We start from the raw sequence: 25,865 nt of genomic DNA, 5'->3' as shown, positions 1-25,865 counted from the left end.
ACATTTTACAGAAGCGCACAGCACAAGAAGTTATAAAAAAAAAAAAAAAGTCTAATTTATTTGTCTTTTTTCAACAAAAGGGTATTCCTTTACCTAAGTCTAAGGTTGTTCACAATCAATACAGATAAGGCGCTTCTCAACACTGCCTTTCTGCACATGGCACAGATGTACAAAGTTTTATTTTTAATGCACTTGCCAACCTGGCATTGGCATCTTGTGGTTCTCAACGGTGCTGCCAGCTTCAGCTGTGGGTACAAGCTTGGCAGTCTCCCTCTGTTCCAAATGCTTCTTGCGAAGTTCCTGTGCTAACTGCAAGATATATTCTTTTCTTAGTAATTCTTCTCCGTGCATTCTTTGTAAAGTACCCAGGGGTTGATGGCTGCTAGGTCCAATACATTGTAACACCTGAACAGACCACCGTCGGGAGCCAGCTTTCACGGAATACTTACGTGCCATCTGATTCAAAACACCAACTCCATATTTTGTTGCGTAGTAAAACTCCACGGTCTCTGGTATTTATTTTCACTAGTCCCCATTCTAATCGACTGACCAAAGCAGTGCAGCTGGCAAGCAGGTGCCAGCCTTCAAAAGACTGATTGAAAACAACAGAAAAAGTCAGTCATTCACTCAGGCAGAGAGTACAGATTAATCTGATAGAATTGTTTTCTGTGTGGCTGTCAGTGTGACTGCTCTCGGGGCTTTTAGGTATAATGTAATATATGTCCTTTATTTCTGCACGCCCGCATTTCATGCTTTGTGAGAATATGTAATACATATGGACAGAAAGCAACATGAACGCGCAGCCCCATATGTGTTACACGACTGGAGAAAATTGCATTTTAAAACCAAAAACCGTGAAAATGACCGCCACTGGGTTTCTAATGACTATACTCAGTTGTACACAGTCTGACTGGAAATGCAATATAAACCTGCCTGTAAAGGTAAGCGGGAGAGGTATGGTTTACTTTATTCATGTAGGGGTAAGAAATTATATCAAGAACCAGAAAAAAACAAACATACATTTGGGAGAAAATCTTTGTTGTATGTGCAACAGCCCCCTGAAAACCATCTTGCGGCCCCCAGTTTGGGAACCCCTGAATTAAGCAATCATCTGAAGATCTCCTGACTCAGGTTGTCAGATTTCTTATTCCAGGTTGGATTATAACTCCTGCAATGACTCCTTTGTCAGTTCAGAGCAAATTTAACAAGGCCCTGATCACAGACTGCTGCTGGCACTATAACCCTGGTCACTTTAGTAACACTTCTCAGGATAAGAGTTGCAATAAACAGTCCCCATGTTAAAGCACACTGATATAAAGTTATTTAATCCAAATATCCAGATTTTCAGTAGAGCAATTTCTTCTTCATGGAAAAAACACCAATTGCAATTCTAAAACAAATACAAAATAAATGGTTTAAGACTACCTACAGTACAAACCCTCAGATTAAATGTCTGAGTTGTTAATTTCAAGTTTGTTAAATTTCACTTTGTGCCATTTTCCTTTCTGGGGAAAATAAAGTGCTAATGAAGATTTGGAGTAAATAGCTTTAAGAATTTAACCTGAAATGTCTGTAGGGACCACTTGTAGATTGTCTCCTGAGCTGTTGCTGCTGTAATTACTAATTAAAATCTTAGATATATTGAGGTGTGTACCACAGAGGGTTAAAATTTGTACGCACTAGATAAAAAAAAAAAAAAAACAGATGATTCTTCCAGCTTTTTTTCTTACATTCTATGAGAATCAGTGTTACAAAAGATATATGTAATGTAAAAATATTTGAAGAATCCATCTAAGATGTGGTCATGGATTTGGTAAAGCCAAACAGAGAGCACAAAACAGGGCCCCATTTTGGTCATCTTCACCAAATCCATGAATTCTCATTATGCTGGGAGTTTTTCACTAATTACTGACCCTTTGCCTTTCATAAAGGTCACATTTATGTCATGTCGATAGCACTCATCTACTGTCTTTACTTACTGGACTGCACTGCTTTGTAAAATCTACAAACACATTACTGGGTAATTAGCTGTGGGTCATTGCGAAGGAGATACATTATAAAGTGTTGGAACCATTTCTCCACTCCTCACAATGCCAAACAAGCAACATTACCTGTACTTAGCCTTGTACAAATTAGCAAAACCGGGTCTGTTTGTCCAGATTGTTACTTGTTTTTATTTATTTCGTTTTTTTAAAACACACTGCATTGTGGAGATCATGAGTAGGTCTCAAAGTTGTTTTTTTAAAATGGTCAAATCCTGTTTAACATGCGGGCGAGACTTGTTAAGGAGTTTAAACCATTAAAAGGGATACTTGAATCCTATACATTGTCCTAATATTTCATTTAATTTCTGGTTAATATTCTATTACAGTACTTGCGCTCTGTCTGATTCTCTATTGTCGCTTCTGCTCAAATCATTACTTGCCTTGCCAGTTAACTATTCCAGCAAAATTGGAATTTTGTCCCATAACAGTTTTGTGAGCAGTGTCATGTAAATTAAACAATATAAATAATGAATTAATAAAACAGTCCTGTATTAGCTGATTACCATGTTGCTTATGTATTTATTGTTTTTTAAAAACTGTATATTGAATAAGTTTATATAATTAAATAATAAATTCACAGTTATTAAGATTTCAGTGAAATTTACCCATTGCCGTATAATATGTAGTTCCATGTGACAATTCTCATTTCTGAAAGAATAGTGAAAATATACATATTAATTATGACTTAAAATAAACACAGCAAATGCTTGCCTTGTTGACGCACTGTGTTACACTGCATTTAGGAACCTGGCAGCCGGTTTAGTTTGCACTGAGCTGCAGAATTTCTTTAAAATGTCTTCAACGAAAAAGACTGCAGCTGCATCAAAGATCAAACATATTTATGATAAAGATCACTCTGTCCATTACAAGAAGGGGACATTTCACGTGTCTGTTGTTATTTTTACAGTTACTTATTTTTATTTTGTATGCTAATTCACTGATGGTAAAAATAAATTATCTTTATAAGGTGGATATAAAAAAACAAAATATTCTACAATTTACCACTTACTGTTTTTCAGGTAAGCATTTAAATATTTAGGGACATTTGTTGTAGAATAACTCTAGGGAAAATTATCAATTTTGACCAATATTTTTTCTGCTTTAATAAATAATATGTTTAAATCATAAAATATCTTGAAATACCTATTTTTTAGACCATGAAATGCAGTGAAATAAGCCATTTTGTACTGTGAAAAAAATACAACCCTAAATACGGTGATATTGTAAAGAATAGTGACAACAGTAGCCTAGTCTAGAGGAAGCACATTTGTCAAAGTATCCTTTTAACACTTTTAAAACACTAACTTAGGCAAGGCCGAATCACCCTCTATAAACCTCACTTCCTTGAACCTGTGTCAGGGAACTTCTTACCGGGTTCACAGAAAACCTTGAAAACTAAAACTACTGATGATAATAATAATAATAATAATAATAATAATAATAATAATAATAATAATAATAATAACATAAAAAGTGCATCTGTCATTGAACGAGACGAACAGAATGCTCGATTGAGGATGTATTTTCTGTTATACAAATGATTGTCTCTTGTTTAAAAAATAGTAAAGTGAATATAATTTAGAAGTGAGTGGTTTGAAAAGTGAAGTTGAACTCAACTGTGCAAAATTATTTGTTACAATAAATGACACCCTACACACAACCTATTAACTTATTGTAAATCACAAAAAGAACTGCACTCAGGAACTACTATTAAATGTTAAAATGTGTTGCGGTTATCTCAACTTTACTATGTTGCATGAAATTCCATCTATAAGTCAGGATAAGATGTACGGGGATTCTGACAAACTTTATAAGTAATTGATTTCGCACGTGATTAACAGTAATAATAATACATATTAACCATCCCCATGAATCTGGCATTGCATCTATTTTTTTAAAATCATCTCTCATTCAGAATTAATGAACTACGATCAGTCACTGAACGATGGAACGGTACAGACGGTTAAGGGTTTATGAAAGGGTTAGCAAAGTGATCCAGCCAGATACTCAGCTGATTAAACAAACTGTCATTGCTGGCCGCATAGAAGCAAAGAGACAATGTGTATCTGTTATTCAAAGCAGCAGATTATATCATGCTTGTTGCAGGTTCCAGCACGGTTCATTACCTTGTTATTGATATTGATGTGCAGAGCTGGCCAGGGTCCAGACACCTTGTTCGCCTCCTCCTCGACCTGCTTCAGACGGGCCGCTGTCTCCTCATAGCTGCATGCAATCCCAGAGTTCAACTCTGAGAGACAGACAAAATTCAACAAGAAAATGCATAACGTGTACATCTTTATTGTTTATATATTTGTTTAAAGGGTTAACTGTTGAAATGCTCAAGAACATTAATCCAGTCAAACCTATATCAACCTCTTCGGGTCATTCCATGGGAAATCGCCACCGTTTTTATCATTTTTTGGCCTTCATAATTAGCTGGGTTGTCTGCATCACCATTAAAACATGGGCTAAAAAAAGGGGGTGGGGTGGGGTGGGGGGTGCTGTTGTCATGGTGGCAATGCATACTCATGAGGTTGTCTAATACCCTCTTATGCTTGTATTGAGAGTATATTATAGTAGAATGAAACCATCTTGGAAATGACATTTAGAAATTAGTATAATGCCATCTCATCAGGGACTGATCTCCTGTTATCTCATCACAAAATGGATGTAATGTTTTTAAAGTGATTAAAAGAACATTGACTCCCATCATATGCTTATTGAACTGCCACCAGCATTAAGAAACTTTGTCCAGGTTCTGTAACATAAAATCCATAGATTACATTGGTTACTAGGGGAAGATGCAGCAAGTAAAGCTGCAGACTGTGTGACATGCTGTACTGTCATTGAACAGTCACTATAGAAAAGTCAGCATGAAAAAAAAAATCAGGATTAAAAAGATCAACATGCTCCACCCATTAGAAAATTAACCGCAAGACTTTCTGGACCTCATCAAAGGAAAGCTAAGCAATACCTAAAATGTTTTAAGATTTATTTACAGTTGTTGGCCCTCTTTTGTTGTGAAGATAATCTTTTATCTCTTTATTTGAATTTGTTTTATGCTAATTCAGGATGTGTAAATATTTCAGACACAACACTACAGATGAACTGCTGCATCCTGGTACCTTTGCTGTGGGTCACATGGTCTGATTGCTGCTACACTGCAGCTAGACCATACCGAGGTGGAACACATAGAGCACAGACTGGTCATGTAAGTGTCTACTTCATTGACCGATCTGTTTATTTTAGCTTTCAACATATTCTTTTTCATACACATTTACATAAAAAGAACATCCCATGAGCATTCATTGAGTGCTGTGTTTATCTCATTACTCATAAACAACCCACTCAAACCTTTAGGGGCTTGTTGGTTATTCATCCATCTCCATTCTTGGTATAAAACATTACATTTATGTATCCTCAGTATCTTCATTATAAATGGCAGAATTGGGAGAAAACATATATGGGGGAAGAAGAGGGCATTGGTATTTAGATCTCATTAAAAAATATACCCCACTGTGATGGTACTGACATTTTCAATGCCACCCTGCATTGTATTAGGGCAAAGAGAAAGTATTTTAAAGACAGCAAACTGCATCTAATTTAAAAAAACATGAATCACGTACATTCATAACTGATCTGCTGGCCAAGAAAAGTGCTGAATATGCTGCATGCAGGGCCGGTGCCAGGCAATTTGCCACCCTAGGCAAAGCCTAGCATGGCATCAGTGCTTAATTTGTACAGAAAGAGGTGCTGAGGCACAAGCAATGACAATAATACCGTTCTTAAGAACCGCACATTCCAAATCACATTTATTTGAAAGAGTACTGTACATGCTAGTGTTTAATGTTTACAATCACGGATTCTATATCGTATACAAAGCAGTCACGCAGACATATAAGGTTTGAACGAAGGTACTGTTTAAAGTTGATTTTCTAACCAGCTCAAAGGGGGGGGGGGGGTAAAACCCCACCAATATACATGAAAATATTTATGTGTGGTCAGATTGGCAGGCTCAACAAACATTTGGTTGAAAAATTTTTGAGGTACAAAGTGGCGAAAAAAAATGTTTTTCTTTTTGTTTTTAGACATGACTCAGAAGTTTTTTTATACACCTGTTTCTCCAAAAGTATTGCAAATTAAGGAACCACGCTCGGCACACACATAGTCCAGGGGGTGTAGATGTGCAACGGGGTGGTTATGTTTCTGTCAGTATTAAAACCGTTAACTTTTCTGTGCTTTTAAATAATAAAATGTGAAAAATAAAAGGGACACTCTGTATAGTGTTACTTATTATACAATTAAGATTACATTAAACTGGTGGGAACACAACCTCTAGCACGTAGCTAGCTACAGCAGCTGCAAGCAACAACACAGTTACAATAAAGCATGATGTTCCCCTGCATCGGTCTCAAGCAGTAGATACTATACAGTGCAGTGCAGTTTATAATCTGTATGGTTGACAACTAGACATCATTGATAATATGCTCCTATTTACAGTTTTTAAAAAGAATATTCCTAAATGAAAATTATTTTGTAAAGACATTAATGCATTTTATACATTTCTTCCTACCAAAAATTACTTATTTGGAATGTCACTTGAGTTAGAAAATAAACATACTGCTCCGTATCACCAGATTTATAAAGCGCCATTTTAAAATTCAAAACACGGAATTAATTATCCTCCATGTTGTTTATTAGTTTATTAAAATTTGACATTGCAATTAATACAGCATTTGCCAATTTTAAGCATGACAGAGTTGTAATTCATAGGAAAACATTTCTAACTCAGGCAATTGTGTTCCACAAAGGGAAAACCATCAGCCATGATGTGAACAGGCAGACCCAGATGTGCAGAGGCACAGTACTGTAAGTAAACGCGCTGGCAACACAGATGCATTAAATAAAATGTTTAAACACAAAACAAAACACTCAAAAAAAAAAAAGGCACAGTGGCCAAAATAAACAGACCAACAAAACACAGCTAACACTAAACAAACAAGTACCATGCTTTGAGGCCATGTGTGCTTCGCATAAGGGGGGAGATATGTGGTGGGGTACCCTGCCCCTGTGCTTATTTTGTGTTTTATGTTGTCTGTTATATGTATTATTGTAGTGGTGTACAGAGTAAAATGTATTTTTCTATTTAGGCACGGGGATTGCACAATCACTTTACATGCAGATTAAAGGGGGCACAGGAAATGCACAACTAGTTCACGTGCAGACTGTGCTGAGATTCGGTTGAATGAGTCTTGGTATAGCTGCACAAAAGAGTAGTGTTTCACGATAACGATCTACTGTTCCTTTCTATTTAAAACTTCAGGCATCTGGTATATAGTCTGTTCATCCATTTATTTTCTTTTGTTCTTCTATATTGTATATTATCAAATTAAATTTTTTCTAAAACCATGGTGTGTCTGTTCTTTGTAAATTGCTGAACTATTGGTTCATTTACTTATATTTGACAGCTGGTTCTGTATTTATTTTTTTTTTTTTACATAATTATGTACCTGTCTCTCCTACAGATTTTATTTTAGTAAATTTTATGCAAAATTTACCATATACAAGGTTGCTATCCTTGCATGACAGATTTTTTAAGACATTTTTTTTTCTTTATTTCGGATTTCATGTTTATCTTTACTAATATATTTGCACACTTTACATGTGATTTTACAGGCTGCAATGCCCCTTAATGTATCTATGACCCCTTTATGTTTCTTGTGGGATAAAATATCAGCGAAACTTGCATCCCTTCTAAAAGTTTGGTGGTCAAATGAAATTTTAGATTTCAACAACAAACAAAAAATAAATGGTTAATATTATCAGTTTTTACTTAACTTAAAAATATCTAAAATTAAAATAGAAAAAAAGAAATGATTTAAACGTGTAAAAATGCTTTTTGCACACCAAATCCTGCTACAGTTTTTTCCGAGCGACAGTCTTGGATTTAAGTGTAGCACTGTAATGACTTTAGCTTTCCGAATTAAAAAAATAAATAAATTAATACAATAAAATATTTAAACTTTTCAAAGAAAAAGTTTACTCCAAGCTTGGTTGTGTTTTTAAATTGAAAGTCAGTTGCTCTTTTAATGCAACAGCCTGCCCCTAAATACGCATCTCTTCCTCCGTCAGGATTGCCCGGAAGGCGTGGCACACGGACATAAGTGACCGTGCAATAAAATGGAGATGGATCCTTTTTAAATGCATGGGTTTTGTTTATAATTGATCAAAACATATTAGCTCATGTTTAAAGGCATTTTTATTTGTCTGTTAAGAAATTCTAACTATTCCGGTTTTGCAATATGTGTTATAGTATTTGTTTAGGGGTCAATAGTCACCATAACAATATTTTACATGTTAAGAATTTGTAGAGAACATGATTGGCTAAGTGCATTTACCACTGAAAAGGTAGATACTGTGATTATTTATATATAAATAATACATTTAAGCTTTTTTTTTTTAATTAATATATTAATCTAATTTAAACTTGCATAAATTGTTACACAATTGCAACTTTCTAAAAATATATTTAACATAATATTTATACTTTGGTATCATGCTATTTTTAGTAGTTTAGTAGTTTAAAACAACGATGGTTAAAAATAAGTATTTAATTAATATTCAATTGGCCATTTGCTGAAGTTGAGTTACATGTTAAAACTACTAAGTCTAAAAATAAAGATTCAACATACATAGGACATATGAGCTCAAACGGCAGTCTAATGACACACACACACGCTTCAATGGTCAATTGCATATTAATTAAATACTTTTTTTTTTTTAATTAAGGATGAAGTTATGAGAAACCCATTCGTCAAAATCTGTACATCTAACTTACCATTTACATTTTATAGCAGAATTAATAACTAACTCTATTCCTGACTCCATACAATAACTACTGATCTTCTGCTCCCCCTTACTATTCTCTGTCAGAATGCTGGTGTTTGTCTGGAATCTTTCTCAGCCGCTGATCAGAAAGCAGGTTCGGCCGTGATGCGTTTTTTTAAAGATCACTACAAGCAAAAATAAATTGCATTGCACATGTTATGTCTTCTTCAATCACTGTACTATACTTAAATATGTGTTTTTGATTTTAATTTAATATTTGTATTCATTTTATACCAGCTTGAATATGCTTGATTTTTTCAGAAATAAAACAATGTATGAGTATTGTGATTCTTATTTATGTTTACCAGAGTAGTTATACTTCTACAGAATACAGATAGTGCTTCACTGTTTTGTATTTAATTATACAACGAGTTGAAAACTGCAAAGTCCATGAGTATCACAGAGCGCTCTGAGCCGAGGTCTCCATAGAGGAAAAATCGCCAGACGCCTGCTTCACCCACCCTACTAAAAGCTACAATCAGAGCTTTTGTCTAGTCTCGAGAGGAGATTATATTATATAATATATATATATATATATATATATATATATATAGATATATATATATATATATATATATATTTTTTTTTAAGTATACGTAAATGCAGGTTTAGGTATGTATGTTGGGTAATAATTTTGAATATGTCATTATAATGGTACTCTCTTAACCCTCTCTTCCCTTTTTTTTTTACAATCAAGTGGTTGATTCCCATTCAGTCTGTCAACTTTTCTCAATTCTCTCTCAATATTTGTTCTTTATGTCGTCTTTTCTTAAGATTTATTTTAAATTTATTAAAATTAAGTTTAAAAAAGGGAAAAGCATTCAGACAGCAGCAACAGCATTTGGCCTGTCTGTCAACCACAGCAAACCAACAGTAATGCACCAAAGACATGTAAGGCATTAACAAGTGAGACCAAGCGCACAATAAACGAAGACCTCTTGAAGGAAGTTCTATCTTTCACCTACCTCGGTAGCATCCTATCTAATGGCTCATAGACAAGGAGATGCCACTCGTATACATAAAGCTAGTAGGAATTTTGGCTGTTTATAAGGGTTTGTAACGAGCATGGTCTCAAACTCTCAATGAAGCTTCAAGTCTTGCAGGATCTCACTTTGACCACACTTCTATATGACTGTGAAACCTAGATGTCAAGTAAAAATGTTTAAATGACAATACAAAATCCCCAACACCTAAGTCCTGCAATAAGCTCATACCACTGGCCTTGAAACACATCTCATCAAGGCTCAACTGAGACAGACAGGTCACGTGCTCAATATGAATGATATGGATGACTCCCAAAACGTAATCGTTATGGAGAACTAAAGTCCGGAAAATGCTCTGTTGGTTGACAGTGAAAGTGTTACAGGGACACACTGAAATGCTTACTGACTCAGTGCAATAGCAACGTCTACGACTGGGAAGTGAAGACTTAAGATAGATCTCTGTGGAGATCAACCATTCACAATGAAGTAACAACTTTTGAAAGTGGCTGAAATTGAGAAGAAAAAAATAGCCAGGAAAGCTGCCTCCAACAACTGGCATCAGCCCGATTGGGCCTCTTTCATGCTCGATCTGCGAACGTGTCTGTGCAGCACACATTGGAACACACAATTCTACCGTCATTGTCGATCATGACACAGCAGCCAACAGTTATATAAATCACTACAGCTAGTATCTAATGTATCGTATACTTTACCCAGCTTCTATCACAGTACAGAATATGTTGATGTTAGGGATATTGTGGCTGCTACATAACATTGATAGAGAGCTGGCTGGAAGCAGGACGCTGAGCCCCGACACATTGCTCTCACTGTTATTACCTCAAGAGTCTCATTCCTTATCCCAGATTCCTGTGATGATAATTAGTACAATGAGGTGATAATTACATTTTACTTCTGTGAGACTACCCAAGGAACTTAATCCAGCGGCATAAAGATGCAACACATGTACTCTACAAATGTAGTTTACAAATGTAGTTTAATTCAGTGTGGACAAGCCAATGCATTCAGCCTCAAAGAACAAATAGCTAACACAATAATTTCAGTAAATCTTACCTAATATGTATTACCATTAAAACCCACAAATACAAATGAGCCTGGCTCGTTTCCATAGTGGTTTAGATGCTCACTTGTGGTATGCAGGATACCAAGTTCACGACCATCCTCCACCTGTTACAGGCACACTATGTTAAATGTATATTTGACTTTCAAAGTTGTTTTAATCAGTTTGTGTAAAAGGAAAACAATTAAACTTTTTTTTTTTTAAATGTACAGTTCCCCCTCACCCCTACATGTTTGCCATTCATTTCCTTTAAAGAAACTCATACTCCCATAAGCTTGACAATGGCTCACCTTCCCAGTACCTTTTCGTTTGTATTTTCTTTTTTCTTTTTTTTTTTTCTTTTTTTTTTTTATATATTAGTCAGATCTACAATATCCTCGATCTCACCGCGCATGAAAGATTTCACACGTGGCAATACTGCCCTACAGTTACTGCATGATACTGTGACACTGCATTATGTTGTGCACCATACCTACGTTTTAAAACTGAGAGATGCTTATCATAAAAAGTTTACAGTTACCTTAAAATTAAGGGCCATATAAGAGTGATAAGTACTGTAACTGATTAGAAGGCCTTCTTTGTTGTTCTCCAAGTTGCGGCAGTTACACTGTAGATGCTATGATGAGTTACTGTAAATGAGATACTGTTTTAGAAGGCAGATTTCATTAAGTAAACATTTATTTAAATGTTTTTGGAATTAAAAGTATAAAATACAAAACTGTGACTTTTTTGTGAACAGTGAACAAAACAAGCGTCGTGCTGGTGTAAATCCAACACGGGTAGCAACTGTTTTCTTATGTGTTTCTTTTTATCTTATGACTCGTGCTTCTCGTTCTACCTCTAAACCCTGAGTGAGAGATTTGTGCTCCTTTTAAGCAACTGTGCTGGGACTTGACTGCTAATCATTCAATCTGGCCCAGGCACAGTCTGCACGTGAAGTAATTTGTGACTTTCCCGTGCCCACGTACCAACATACATTTTAAATCACCCGTGCTACAAAACCCACACTACATAAAATAACCCATAATACACCCAGGGGCATGGGTTACCCCATCACAGTGTGTAAAAATAACTGGCTGCTGAGCATTGCAGGCAGACAGAGTGAGAGCGAAAGTTGATTCACTGAATTTCGGACTGAGAGGCCCAAGGCCCGAAATCAGTTCCATAAGACCAGCCACAGACAGCTGATATGCCACGCGGAGACAGCATTCTCAAACAACGCCTTTCGTTATAGGTGTGTGTCTTTCTGAGCAAACCTGATTGAAAAATGCTACCTCTCAAACACTTAAATGTACACATAAAAAAATCAAAAACATAATCAAACTACTAATCCAATCAAATTCTAACCATCATAGGTAATTAAGTCAGCAGAGGCCACTACCTTGGCAGCAAGTACCATATCTGTTTTTTTCTCCATTATAATGTGTACTGTACACAGGCAATGTTTATATTTTGATCCCTTCTCTTTTATAATGGTATTCTTATTGAAAGATTAAAAAAACTAAGACAAAAAAAACAATGCCACAAGGTGTTAATGTTTCAAAGGACATCACTCTACCCCTTACCAGGTTTGAAAATTGGAAAATTGGAAAGATCACAAAAAGACAGGGCAACTTCTCATTCACTACTGCATTTACAGGAACAGTTACATGTCTACACAATTATCAAGATATGTTCCTAGGTGTAAAATAAATCCAATTTGAACCTCAAGGCGTTTGATCTGGCAGCTAGTCTTCTACCACCAAAAATACTGCTTCCATTACTTCAAGGAAGCTCAAGTCAGAATTAAAGGACACAATGGGTTAGATTCTTATTTAGTCCAAATCATCCTTACTTCATATGTTGTCTGAAAAGTAACTTAAAAAAAAAAAAAAACACCAATTACAATTCTAACATTAATAAGAAACAATTTTTGATTGCTCACATAAATTAAATGCTCAAGTTGTTAATTTCTGTTAATCTCTATTGCATGGTTCTTACTATCTGGGGGGAAGAAAAGTGCCAGTGATGAGGTCAAATAAACAGCTCTGAGAATCTACAGAATACAAATCATCCATACTCCAAATGGTCCAATAGCTACGATCAGGCCACATGTCCTAAAGCACTGGGAATGATTAAACACTTTAAACTTGTTTTACTAAAGCTAATGAAAACAGTAGGTAAGAATATTGATTTTTCAAGCTCTGTTTTATTTTTGTTTTTTTCAGTAACATGGATGTATTTATTTATTTAGTTTTTCTGTGTTGGCTGATCCTATTAAAAAGCTATGAAAAACCCTTGTTTATAAGCCTTGGTTTAAATAACTGAACTACTTACTGTTCACATTCTGGACAGTTGCTAGGGCCTCTCTGCAGTCCATGGCGATGAGCCCGTAGCTGGGGTGGTGGTGATGGTGATGATGTTGGCATCTTCCCAACACTTTGCTGGTGTATGGAGTCCCTCCATTCTCCTCTATGCTGAACTGCTCCAGATCCATGTTCTTCAGTGCTGGCACTGCTTCCAGGGGGTAGCTGGAATCAATCAATGCAAATTTGAGATGATATAAAAGATTTGCACAGGGTGCTCAGTGCAAATTACAGTTCTGTTCTAATTGACTGTGGAACAGATGTAGCAGGGAGAGAAAATGTAATGGTGTACTGTAGGTATGCTTAAGCAGTTGAAAATGGAAACAATCAAATCAATGAAAAAATGGCTCCCAGCAATTGGATTTGGCGCCTGGAATCTTTGGCCTTGGAGCCATTGGCTCCTTGAGTAAAAAGTCAGTCTGGAGCCCTGTGACAGTATTTCATCATAAAAGCCATTTACAGTCAAAAAATGTCACTCATTGCAACATTAGAATAGCGTGCCCTTGGAGACCAATTTTCTCATAATTTCTGTGTTAATATATAAGCCAATAGTAATAATAATAAAAAAAAAGTTTATTTAACTCACTCATTTAAGTGATGTATTATTTCAATTTGGCACTGCTGCCTTTATTTTAAAATTGATCAAAATGACTGCAGCCCTTAAATGAGGGTGGCCTTTATTAATAATACTATGCTTTACAAACGCTGCAATATATTATTAAATGATTCAAGGCATTTTTGAAGCGGTGCTGTGAGCGGCTCCGATCTGCAGCACTATACTCGTGAGTTTTTTGGGGACTGAATACAGTAAATTTACTGACAGTTAACGATAGCCTATTAGGAGGGAATTGGGAGGTCAGGTGAGTACTGTACCAACAAATCATGAGTGTGTATTGGTTGCTATGGGGCGGGGCAAGAAGAGGAGGATGGTAGTTGAGTGTGATGCAGTTGTTTTTCTTAACAAAATGTGTTCCCTCTGAATATCGGTTTGATTTCTGTTAAAACTAAAATATATCCTACTCGGTTATAATTGTTTTTCTCACTGTAATTTACTTGCTTGTTTGTAATTTCTCTGTAAGAGAAACTGAAACTAAATCTTCTCATAGAGAGTAAGCAAGGTTTTTTTTATATACATAATTGTACAGGACTGAGTAAAAATCCAATTGAATAAAAAACAAAACAACTAAAACACCTACAAAGAAGATATCTTCAGCCAGCTTTCGGATAGTGACAGGCAAAGTTCCTCTGAGTTCAAGTTTTCACCATCCAAGCTGAGGACGAGGTAAACAGACAGCTCTTGTATTATCCTTGCTGTGTTGGCACTGAACTCTGCTGGGGGGGGAAAGGGACGTGAAGGACTGCTGTGCTATAAGTAGTTCATCTTGGATTGTCTGTCGGGACTGTACCAGAAAATAAAATGTGCTAACAAAGGTGTGTTTACATTAGATTGTATTATATGCTGAATTGAGGCTGCAGTCTCTTTGGGGGTGTCACATGTACATAGCCAGAGTTGCGCGTTTCTTTCTTATTTTTTGAGCAGGGGTAGATAAAAAAAATACCTTTATGTTTCTTTATTGAGGGTGGCGTCTATTAAAAAGTTGATATCTGAGTGAGGCGTTGATTCGAATACGGTATTTTGTTATTTGCAACACATACATTAAATTGCATTGTTAATTCGTCTGAACAGGATAGGCTACTTACTGGTTGGAAAACATAAAAATCTGATTTGTAGTCTAGTCACTGATCTAGGTGGTGAAAATGGCAGGCTTTGGTGTGCTTGTGTGGGCTGTACATCAAGAGGAGGGAGATATCTTACAAGATGTTCCTCTAAGAACAGTGAGATGACCCAGCAGATTTGACCCTCAGGATTACTCTGATAATGCGATTCGTAGCAGGTATCCACTTAATAGGAGCATAATTATTCACCCTTGAGGAGAACGAGAAAATGCATTGACGAGTTCAACAGCTAGAAACAAGGCTGTTCCTGTATAAAGAAAGTTACAAACTCACTGCCTGATCTTGATTCTGATATGAGTTTTTGTAGGTAAAAAAAAAAAAAAAAAAAAGTAGATAGATTTTCATTTCTATATTGATCACTGTCAGTGCACAGAAAGCAGGTAGTACTTAGCTTTACATATTTTTCATAGCATTACATCTACCAATAGAGGCAGCTCAAATCATTTTTAAATAAATTATATTTTATTACAAGACCCCCAACACGTACATGTGTGTTTACTATTTATATTGAAAATGTTATGCTATTATAGAAATGTAACCATTACTGCATGGGCACTTACCTCTTAAAGACCCGAAACCTGAATAAGGTATATCAAAGCTGCTTGCAAAGCCTGTGACACAGTCATGGCCCGCCCCTAGAGGACATAAAAATACTGTATGCACGGATCTCAGCGTCATTTTTCCTTCAAGCCTGCTGAAATCATGGACGCAGCAACCTTGAAGGTTAATGATTACATTTATATTTCAGGGAACCAGGGTTATGATAATAACCTAACATTCCCTTTCAAGTATGAAATGTAACCATTATCGCACGGGTAAGTGCACCAAAGATTGTAGAACGACTGGACTTACCATATGGAACCCCAGTAACAAGCAGTTAGGGCTAAAAAATTCATGGAAACTCAACCCTATGCCTGTGTTGCAAGGGTCGACTAGGGAGCCGCCCTTAACACTCTAGTTCCAAAACCAGGGTTTTGAGGATCCACGATATTCAGTCTGTATAATCTAGTAAAGGTATGAGGAGTAGCCCACACTGCTGCATTGTAAATGTCCTTGACAGATGCACCCTGGAATAAAGCCCACAAAGTTGCCATGCCCCTGGTGGAATGGGCAGTGTGCTTTTCTGCAGGGGGCAAGCTGGCCAGCTCATAGGCAGTTTTGACTGTGTCTGCTATCCATTTGTACAGCCTCCGCTTAGATAGGGCTTGACCATGGGACTTAGCCCCATAGCAGACAAAAAATTGTTCAGACTGCCTCCAGCTTTTCAACCTGTCAACATAGTACGCCAGGGCCCGCACTGGGCAGAGCGTATGGAGCTGCCGCTCTCTGTTAGACTGGAAAGGAGGTGGATGGAAAGCCTCCAATTCCACAGACAAAAAGGCAGGATTAGTATGGAACTGAAATAGCTGCCACATACACCTTTAATGTAGAGGGATTCCCCTTGTCAAAAAGGTCCTGCAACAATTGCAGTATAATCTGCCATGGGACAAGTAGTGGGGTGAAACCCATGAGGCAGGCACCACGTATGAAAGATGCCCCATTTGTACCCATACTGTACTGGGAACACTTGGACTCTGCTCTGGCATTTTGTATTGTTTTAATAACCCTATTTGACGGACGCAGACAGCTCAAAAGCAGCCGTTCAGGTGCCAGACCCAGAGCTGCAGGCTCAATGGGTCAAGATGCTATACAGTCACCCGCGCCTGACTGAGCAGGTTGAGTCGCTTGAGCAGTCTCCACAGCAGACCACTCAGGAGCTGTTTCAGGATTGAAAACCAGTCGCCTGGGCCAATAAGGGAGTCTTAGGAGCACCTTGGCCCAGTCCTGCCTGATTTTCCCCAGACACAGCGGGAGCAGAGTGAGCGGTTGGAAGGCATATAACAGTTGCCTCGGCCACTGGTGTGTCAAGCCTCAGGGTGAAGCCTCTACTCTGAGAAGCTGGAAACTCTCCTTGAGAGGAGGTCCGCCACTCAGTTTGTCACCCCGGGCGGGTGTACTGCCCACAGTGAGAGGTTCCCACGTGTGCCCAGAGAAAAAGTTTGTGGGCCATACGATGGAGACTGGGCGACATGAGGCCTCCTTGGTGGTTGATGAAAGCCACCACTGCTGTGTTGTCTGTACTGACAAGAACATGTCTCCCTCGAACCTCCCTGGACCTGGACACATTCCTAGATAGGAGGCTGTATAAGAAGGCGTGAGCTGGCTCTTCGGTGTGATTCACCGTAAGGCCCAACCGTTGAATGCGGTGGCCTGTTTTGTGTTGGCCTCTGTCTGTGCTGGAGACTGGGCACAAATGAGCTAGTCATCCAGATAGTTGAGTACTCTGATGCCTTTGAGTCTCAATGGGGCTAGAATAGCTTCAATTCACTTTGAGAAGGCACGGGAGCTAGAGAGAAGCCAAATGGCAAGACACGGAACTTGTATGCTGTTCCCTGAACAGCAAACCACAGGTACTTCCTGTGCATTGGTTATATGAGGATGTGGAAATAGGCATCTTTGAAGTTCACCATGGTGAACCAGTCACCTGGCCTGATTGACTGAAACAACTGCTATGTAATCAACATTTTAAACTTCCTTGGCTCAGATACAGGTTGACCTATCTGAGGTCGAGGAGCGGTCTGAGGCCACCATCCTGCTTCGGCACTAGAAAGTACAAGGAGTAGAACCCTTCCTCTAACTGGAGGGGGTCAATCATGCAAATAGACCATTTTTGCAGCAGAGCTGCTACCTCCTGAGACACCACCCCGACGTCTTGCAGGTCTGTGACTGGTGTTGGAATCACACCACGAAAGGAAGGGGGGGCGGTGCTTGAACTGCAGTGAGTAACCAGTTTAAGAATGGTAGTAAGCACCCAGATGTCCGTGGTGCAAACTCCTAGGGCTGCTGCTCGGCTTGTGGCTTGAGGTTATTGTCCCTGCGGCAGGTGGCAGAACCTATTAAAGCCTCTGTGGCGAGCAGCCACGGGCCAGTTCTGAACACCACCTGGTGCAGATGCAGCCCGCTGTGCCAATCATTGAGGCTGCTGGAGCCTTGGGCACCATTTTGTTACTGGTTTATGCACTGGAGGTGGTCGCTTGGGAAGCAGGTGAACCCGCTCCTTCACACACGGTGAGAGTGCTGCTGCAGAATCTCGTCCACATATGCCCTGGTGTAATAGCGGCATCCAACAGCAGTGATTTATTCCTTGTCAGGCACATGTGCCTGGGAAAGTCAAAGCTGCCTACATGCAGCGATCAGCGCAGTCAGGTTCCTGCCTACAGCCTGTCTGTTAAGATTTGATACATGGAGCAGGTTCTTGTTAACCAGGCACACTTCATCCAGCTGTTCCGATGAGGGCTTGGTGGTAGGCTAATCATCAAAGATGGACTTCCTTGTCTCACCTTGTGTAGGCCAGGGCACTTGCAAGACTGCAGTGGCCCTCTTGATTAGCGGTAGAAGCTCTGCCAATAGGGAACTTAACCGCAGTGATGTGCTGTCTGACTCCACGTCCTTAGATGGGAACATCGCCCCCTTCCTCAGAGGTGGCGATGGACAGCATAGCTGCCTGCGTAAATAAAACAGTGCAGAAATTATGTAAAACACAATAATTAGCAATACTTATACAGTCATAAGTAACAAGTACTTCTCTGATACCAGGCTCCCTTGTCAGGTCATTCTTGAAAAGCAAAATGTCGCTGAGATCCGTGCATGCACTGTTTTTATGTCCTTGGGAGCTATGACTGTGTCACAGGCTCACCGAGCAGCTTTGATATATCTTATTCAGGTTTCAGGTCTTTAAGAGGTAAATACCAACGCAGAAATGGTTATATTTCGTATTTGAAAGGGAAGTACAGATTTGGATCAAATAGGATTGCATTTTTGTAGGTATAGTTAGATCACAAAGTAGTATTTTAGTAACAGAGTATTACTGCGTGACAGGCAGGATTTTTCAATCTAGCTGTATTTATTTCTTTTAGTTTGAAAAAGCTTTTTGTATGGTAAGGTGCACTGTGTGAGAAACAGATTTTAGGATGTATTATTATTGTAAATATTGTATCTGAATGAATTGGGCAGGCATTCACAAAATGAACTGCATTTTAAATGTAACTGTACGGTGCGGTGCTGTCTTTTTGTGCCATTTGTCATTCAAACGAAAGTTTTAAACATATTAAAAAAATAACCAGAGCTTGCTGATGCTCCAGTGCCTTCTATACTTTCTTGTGCACTGGAAAGGAAACATTAGAGGATCCTTTATTTCTCGACCAAAAGTAAAATATCATGAACGGTGACAAAAAATTACATTTCTGGTGTTTACAAATTTTTTTCAGGAAGTCATGTGCATATAAGTTACATTAAAAAATAAATAAATAAATAAATAATTAAAAAGCGGACACTGTTCCTAACCTAACTCCTCAGTCGCATCCAGCAGCTGTGTATGCAATTAATTTTTTTTTTTTTTTTCTCAATATTTTGGGCAAGCTGTCTGTCCCCAGACATGTCCCGAAGCCATAACGTGCTGGTGTAAACAGACAGTGTGTGCCACTGACATCTTAAGTAGGGGACACAGTTCATTTGCATACCTCTGACAATTGGTTAGATACAACCTCTGTAACAATCCGTGACGGCAAATGCTTATCTTGCACTTTCATGGTCATCTCACCTGGCATCAAGCTGAAAACATACATCCCTCTCCCATGTTGTATTAATAATTACTGTAAATGTACAGTAAGTGTGTTAGCATCTCAGAAATATACTCCCAATAATGTTGCTGAAAAAATAAAGTCTACTCATTGACATTGAGTTTATGGCCAGGTAAAAAAGGTAATTCTCTCAGATGAGGTAAAGGTCACAGTGAAATAACACAGTGTTCTCTCCCTGTCTCAATTATCAACACTGTCACTATGGGATCCAAACCGTATGTCAGTGAGGGGATTTTCATTATCACTTCTCCATGATGAAACGTCAGGCTGATGGCAGCTGAAAGCAGCTCCTTTATCTGTAGAGTTGCTCTTCAGAATATAGCCTTGCCCTTCTATCAGTTATCAGATCTGCTGTTCAGCCTTTGTCATCCAACCAGATTAAAAGAAAGCGAGGCCAGAGAAAAGGGGATCAGAGCACTGGCTGGCCCTCTTCATCCTCCTTGTGGAGTAAACATGACAACGTGGTTGTGCCAACAGTGTGATGGTAACAGGTTCAGATCACCTTTAAACTCTGTAGCAACTATCTGTATCAATCCTAGCCAAGTAGCTTAATCCAATTTCTTTGTTGTTAGGCAATGCTTTGACAGGGTAAGCTGAAAGGGGAAGGTGCAGCAGCAAGACCAAGACAGATTACCATGAGACCATGAGCCAGATTACAGCAGGGATGTAGAAACATTTGCTCTAATCAACATTTGGGCTGACAGTTCATTGATATGCATATTGTTTACTTGCATCTGTCCCCCAAGTTTATCAAAAGCAGTGTGAAATCACATAGCCGACCCACATGCGACCGGGTCCTGACCCGGGTAGGTTCCGACCCAGGGAGAGCATGCCAGTGTGAAAGGGCCACAGGAAAATGTATTTAATTAATTACATAAGTAGCTTAATCTGGTGAAGTACAGGTTGATCAAATCAATTCCTTAGTCCAGATGGAAACTTTTTTTAAAAAATGTTATTACAGGATTACACTGTAGCAAAAATGTAAAAAAAATGTATTGGTTGTATAAGCTTTACGAAAATTAAGTGCTCTTGTTTAGATATCCCTAAGGCTGTAACCTCGGCAGATGTTCAATAGATTAAACATTTAAACCTGTTGTGTAAATGTTCAATTATTGTTTAAAAAGGTCATACAAATTTCAAAAAAATATTTAGGATGGAGTCATTTATATTTTACATTTGCTTTCACTTGCATTATTCAAACAAAGTGGTATAAAACTTTAAAAATTATGGATGACTTGCAAACCATTGAAAGGTAATGAGATTTTTGGTCTCTTTTTAGGGCCCTGTAACAGGGGAGACCTGCGCTGACTCTGAGCACATTCATAGTGCTGCGGGAAGAGGGCAGCAGCCCTGCAATATCTGCCTGTCATTCACGGCTCTAACACGGAGAGATGGGAAAGAGGGTGTGTGGGTTTTCCCCCTCTCCGAGTGGCTGAGGGCAGGCTCTGGGGGGGTTGCTGCACTGATAAAATGACGCTCTGGGGTTCCCTCGGGTCTGCCCCGTTGGAGACGAAATGAGCCAGCCAGCTGGCTGAAGCTCTGCTGCCGGACCGAGCACGGCCGGAGAAGAACGAGCGAAATAATTAAATAATTGATTAAAGAAAAAAGAAAGAAAATATTATTTTTGCAGCGGGAGAAAACTTGGGTAGACCCCGATTGTTTAGGGGAGTGAGGGAACGCATGAGGGGACGGAGACCAGGGCCGTACAAGGGTGAAGGATGCCGAGTGCAGCACCTTTGTTTTTTGTAGTTTTATTACTGTGTTTATTTTACCATTTTTCTTTCGCCTTTTGTCCTTTGCGATTTATTATTTCCAGAGCACCTGCAAGTGCACCTGCAGTAGACTGTGTACCTGGACTGGTATAACTGTGGTCTTGTTTACCGTTGCCGGTACTCAAGCCACGGACAACCGCGCCCTCTGCAGGCTGAAATAAATCTGTCTCCATGTCAGTGAATTGTCCACCACCCTTCCACAGGCCCGTACAAACTAATCAGTAAATGGTAGTGTACACTTTTGATTAGAACTGAGCTCTCCACCTTATAATATCATGCCATTCTAGAGTACATTTTATTCCTACACTACCATGTATTTAGTTTTATTGCTGTTCAGATTATTATACTATTATTAGTATTAGCTTCAAATGACAATTCTGTTCCATGGTTGTCTGATGCATATTAGTGTTAATATGTAGTAAGCTGCTGTATGAAAGAATAAGTCACATCTATTACATAATACACAAACGTGTTATAATCTAAACATACTACTGTTGCATGCTACAAAGTCAGAAGAATGTAGTACATTACTGTGCATGTTGAAATTCACAGTAAGCTGCAGCACACCCTATCAGCTAGTCATGACAGGAATGCTTCTATTCCTATTATTGAGAGTAACAAAAAATGTTTCACAGTGTAGCACAAAACAGCTTCTCAAAAATGATGGTTCCTTTGGGTAACTTAAGACGACGGGTGTTCCTTCTCTGAATAAAACAAACACAAAACCATGACAACTGCCAAGAAACCTAATACAATGGTGAATAGCCACCCTCCGGCTGTTGTGTTGAAAGTGCTTTTACACAAATCACCCTGCACCACAGCTCAGTCAGCAGCAGAGAATACATCGCTCCATCTCAAAGGGCAACAACATTCTACCAGCACTCAACACAAACATTTATTATGTGACTACAATCAAAATCTGATTAATGAAAAACTGACATGAGATGCAAGAAATTATATTTGCAGCAGCATCTTGCAGCTACACCTTGGGTCCATTGTTTTCAGTCTTGTAAGCACTGGTAATTCTGACTGTGTTGGGTCAAACCGATTTCCGATCCCACAAGACACTTAGGGTGACAAGAGGGAGCTTCAGGTATCACGTTCAATTACCGGCCCCACTTTGGTCAAATCACTCTGAGCCATAATTTGGATTCTTGTCAAAACCATGGTGGGAGTATGAAAAATAAATAAATAAATAAATAAATAAATAATAATAGCGCATTTTGGTCCAGGGTAATTCCCCATTGCTAAAAAATGTCTAAAGAAATCAAGCTGTGGCTTATCCCAACGGGAGCATGAAGCTGATCAAATCAAGCGCTTACTTTCTTACACGTTTTACATTATAAAAATGGATAATGGAAATTTTGAAATTAGTAAAGAGATAACCCAATTTACACAGCCCTGATTCTTATGCGGGATATTTTTGTGAATGTATTTGAAAGGACAGAGAACAATCTCCATAGAGGCTGCAGAAGAACACCTCATTGGTCAGAGAACAATCTCCAGCCATTAGAAGGGGTTCAACATTATGACCCTGCTGAAATTCAATGTCAAATGGTCATTCAGTCCTCCCTGCTGGCACCTTGCTAACCTTTAGTCAGGTCGAGCGGAGGGGTTCCTCATCTCCCTCTAGATATTGGAAAGTAATAAGGAATTGACAAGCTGTGAGTCGTGTTTAGCACAATGAACAAAGCTGTCTTCTCAGCTGAATCTCTAACTCAGAGCTTTCTTGTGAGCATTCACTCTGTGCTTAAGCTGCGCACAAGAAGCAAACAGCCAGCAGTCATGTCAGGAAGCAGCATACTGTGAAGTATACAAAAAAAGTGAAAGAATATCAAAGTGCCTACATGCATGTTTTATGTCAATCACACATTGTCTTTGCATTTTCTCAAGCTGGAGTTACATGGATGGAGTAAACTTTGGGAGGACAACAATTGTTAAATGAGATGAATAAACCAAATCCAGAGTCTGAAGATCCTGATGTCTTTTTTTTTTTTACTGTAGGACTTTCATCAAGACAATCACATTTTTCTCAAGTTTAAAATGTATACACATGAATTTTATTTTACCCACAGAAGGGGGGCAAAACTGCATAAACAAATTATATATGAAAGATCATTCGACAGGACACATAACAGCAATTTAAAGGATTGCCACTACCGACAGAAAATACCAAACAGTTAGATACAGTACAACTCCTCAATGTATTACACATCTTACATGGACACTAAAGGTACAAAAACGTAGATGAACTAAACATTGTAACGTCTTTCACCATCCAAAAGATAGAGTATAACCCTGAAATAAACCATGTTTCATTAAGGCACGCAATACTTACACTTAAACCGAAATTCCTTCAAAAACATTCCAACCAAGGAAAGTAAAAAAGTAAGAAAAGCACGCAGTTCGTTTAACAGAAATATGTATGGGCACCTGAATGCATATTTTACTTAATGTGCAGTAGTATATAATTCATTGTAAGTGAAAATGATATGAACTAAAAGCAAGGACATTTCTCAAAACTGGTTTGGGAACACCACCATTCTTACATGCTTGCATAGCTGCTACTGTTTTTATAAATGACATTTTGTGCAAAAACAAATTGCATATTTTCAGAATAAACATTTCCAATTAGACATACATGAGTTAGTAACAAAGGCACAACATACCGCAGAGAGGGCAATTCTCCCAGTAACAGAGAGCTTTTGTGACCTTAGCCAGTGTCACCTCTTAAATCACGTTGATGTAAAGCATCAGGTAATTGAATGATGTAGCCTGCACCAATTATCTTTCATACACCACATGACATCTCCAATACAACAATAATCATATAATATAATTATATATATAGATATATATATATATATATATATAATATAATTTATTTATTTTTTTTCCTATAAAAATACTGATGAGACCTATTTAAAAATTAAAATACAACACTGAACACACTGGGATACTATGTGAAACCAGTCCATCTTGCATTTCATCTTCAAGTTGCCCCTTCCCATCCTTTCCAAACAAAAAGAAAAGTTGCGTCATGTGGAATGGTGTGGAATGAGATGCATGCACACAGCAGGTGGTTGGTATTGTTCATGCTGTTTAGTGTCCAGGCCTTTTACAGTGTAGTCATGACATTGTCTTGGTACATCATGCTTGGCGCCCCTCCCGAATTCTTCCCATTCTGCTCCTTGACATATCTGTATTTCTCATCCCTGCTGTTGGACGGCTTTCTTGCTGTCCTGTCATCAGGGGTGGGTTTCCTGTACCATGTGCACAGTCAGTGGTTAGTGACAGATGGACTAATTCAGTGATCTTAATGCAAGAGAAAATCCAGGGTTTTGGATGATCAGAAAGGCATGCAGTGAATGGAGAAGACAGAAAAAGGAGAAGCTGTGGGAGAGAGTCAGAGAAGCCCCACCATATTCCATATTTTGCCTGGACCCAGATTGCAATCTCTGCATTTGAACAAAAGGCGCACAGTGGAAGATTGTGAAGTCAGGCATTAGCTTGACAAACATGCAGACTCATAGTTGTGACTGCAAAACCCCACACCCAACAAACACACACACACACACACACACACACACACACTACTAAGGTTGAATAAAAATAAAACACCAATGAAAAACACACAGCAGAAAGAGTAAACCAGATTCCTTCCCAAAAGCCTTACACACAGTTATTAAACACCAGTCCTGCTTTGTATTACAGAGCTCTGTTCAGGTGCCTGCTTCGACTCTGGTTGACAGTGCTGGTGTCAAAGGTTTAAATTCAACAAACACATGTTGGGCAGAACTAATGCATCAGGATAAATGCCATCACTAGCCTAAAGCAAGGGTGAGCAGTTATTTTGTATACAATGCCAGCGCTTTGCCAAGCCGTAAAGAAGGAGATAACAAGAAATAAAAACAAGCTGCCAGCTGAACAGAAATGCTATCCAAATTTACCAGTTTCATTTAAATCAGATTACAAGTGCATTCATATCACAACCCCCACAATCCAGATTGCTGTTCAAGACATGTGCATATTAATGTGGCAAGACGGTTCTAGTGGGGGTGCAATATTATTACATGTTTATAAGCAGAAAAATCTAAGTGTGTTTCAAACTCAGTACACCACGACACATTCATATTACACAGCAGACATAAGCAGAGAAATCCCATAGCCAGGAAAAACTGGTTTACTTGCTTTTTTAATTATTATTTTTTTTTTTAATAGTAAGCACATGTTCACAATGTTTAAAAATACTTCAGTCCACCCTCAAAAGCGTACATATTTATACCAATTTTTGTTCCATACTTAATTATTGAAGAATTATAAACCAACCAAGAAAAC

General features: G+C 38.3%; 1 protein-coding gene across 1 annotated transcript in view; it reads right to left on the bottom strand.

The window, feature by feature from the left end:
* The window catches only part of LOC121308929 (band 4.1-like protein 4B), a 146,756-nt gene that overhangs the window by 41,970 nt on the left and 78,921 nt on the right, over window positions 1-25,865 (bottom strand). Inside the window, exons 16-17 of the mRNA XM_041241658.1 lie at window positions 13,311-13,504; window positions 4,172-4,293 (exon numbers count right to left, since the gene is read on the bottom strand). Of these exons, the coding sequence (XP_041097592.1) occupies window positions 4,172-4,293; window positions 13,311-13,504 (316 nt within the window). The remainder of the gene's footprint in view (window positions 1-4,171; window positions 4,294-13,310; window positions 13,505-25,865) is intronic.

This window comes from Polyodon spathula, chromosome 3 (genome assembly GCF_017654505.1).
Source record: "Polyodon spathula isolate WHYD16114869_AA chromosome 3, ASM1765450v1, whole genome shotgun sequence".
Lineage (NCBI taxonomy): Eukaryota > Metazoa > Chordata > Actinopteri > Acipenseriformes > Polyodontidae > Polyodon > Polyodon spathula.
Note: the sequence above shows the minus strand (reverse complement) of the source record. Positions and strands in the feature narration are given on the sequence as shown.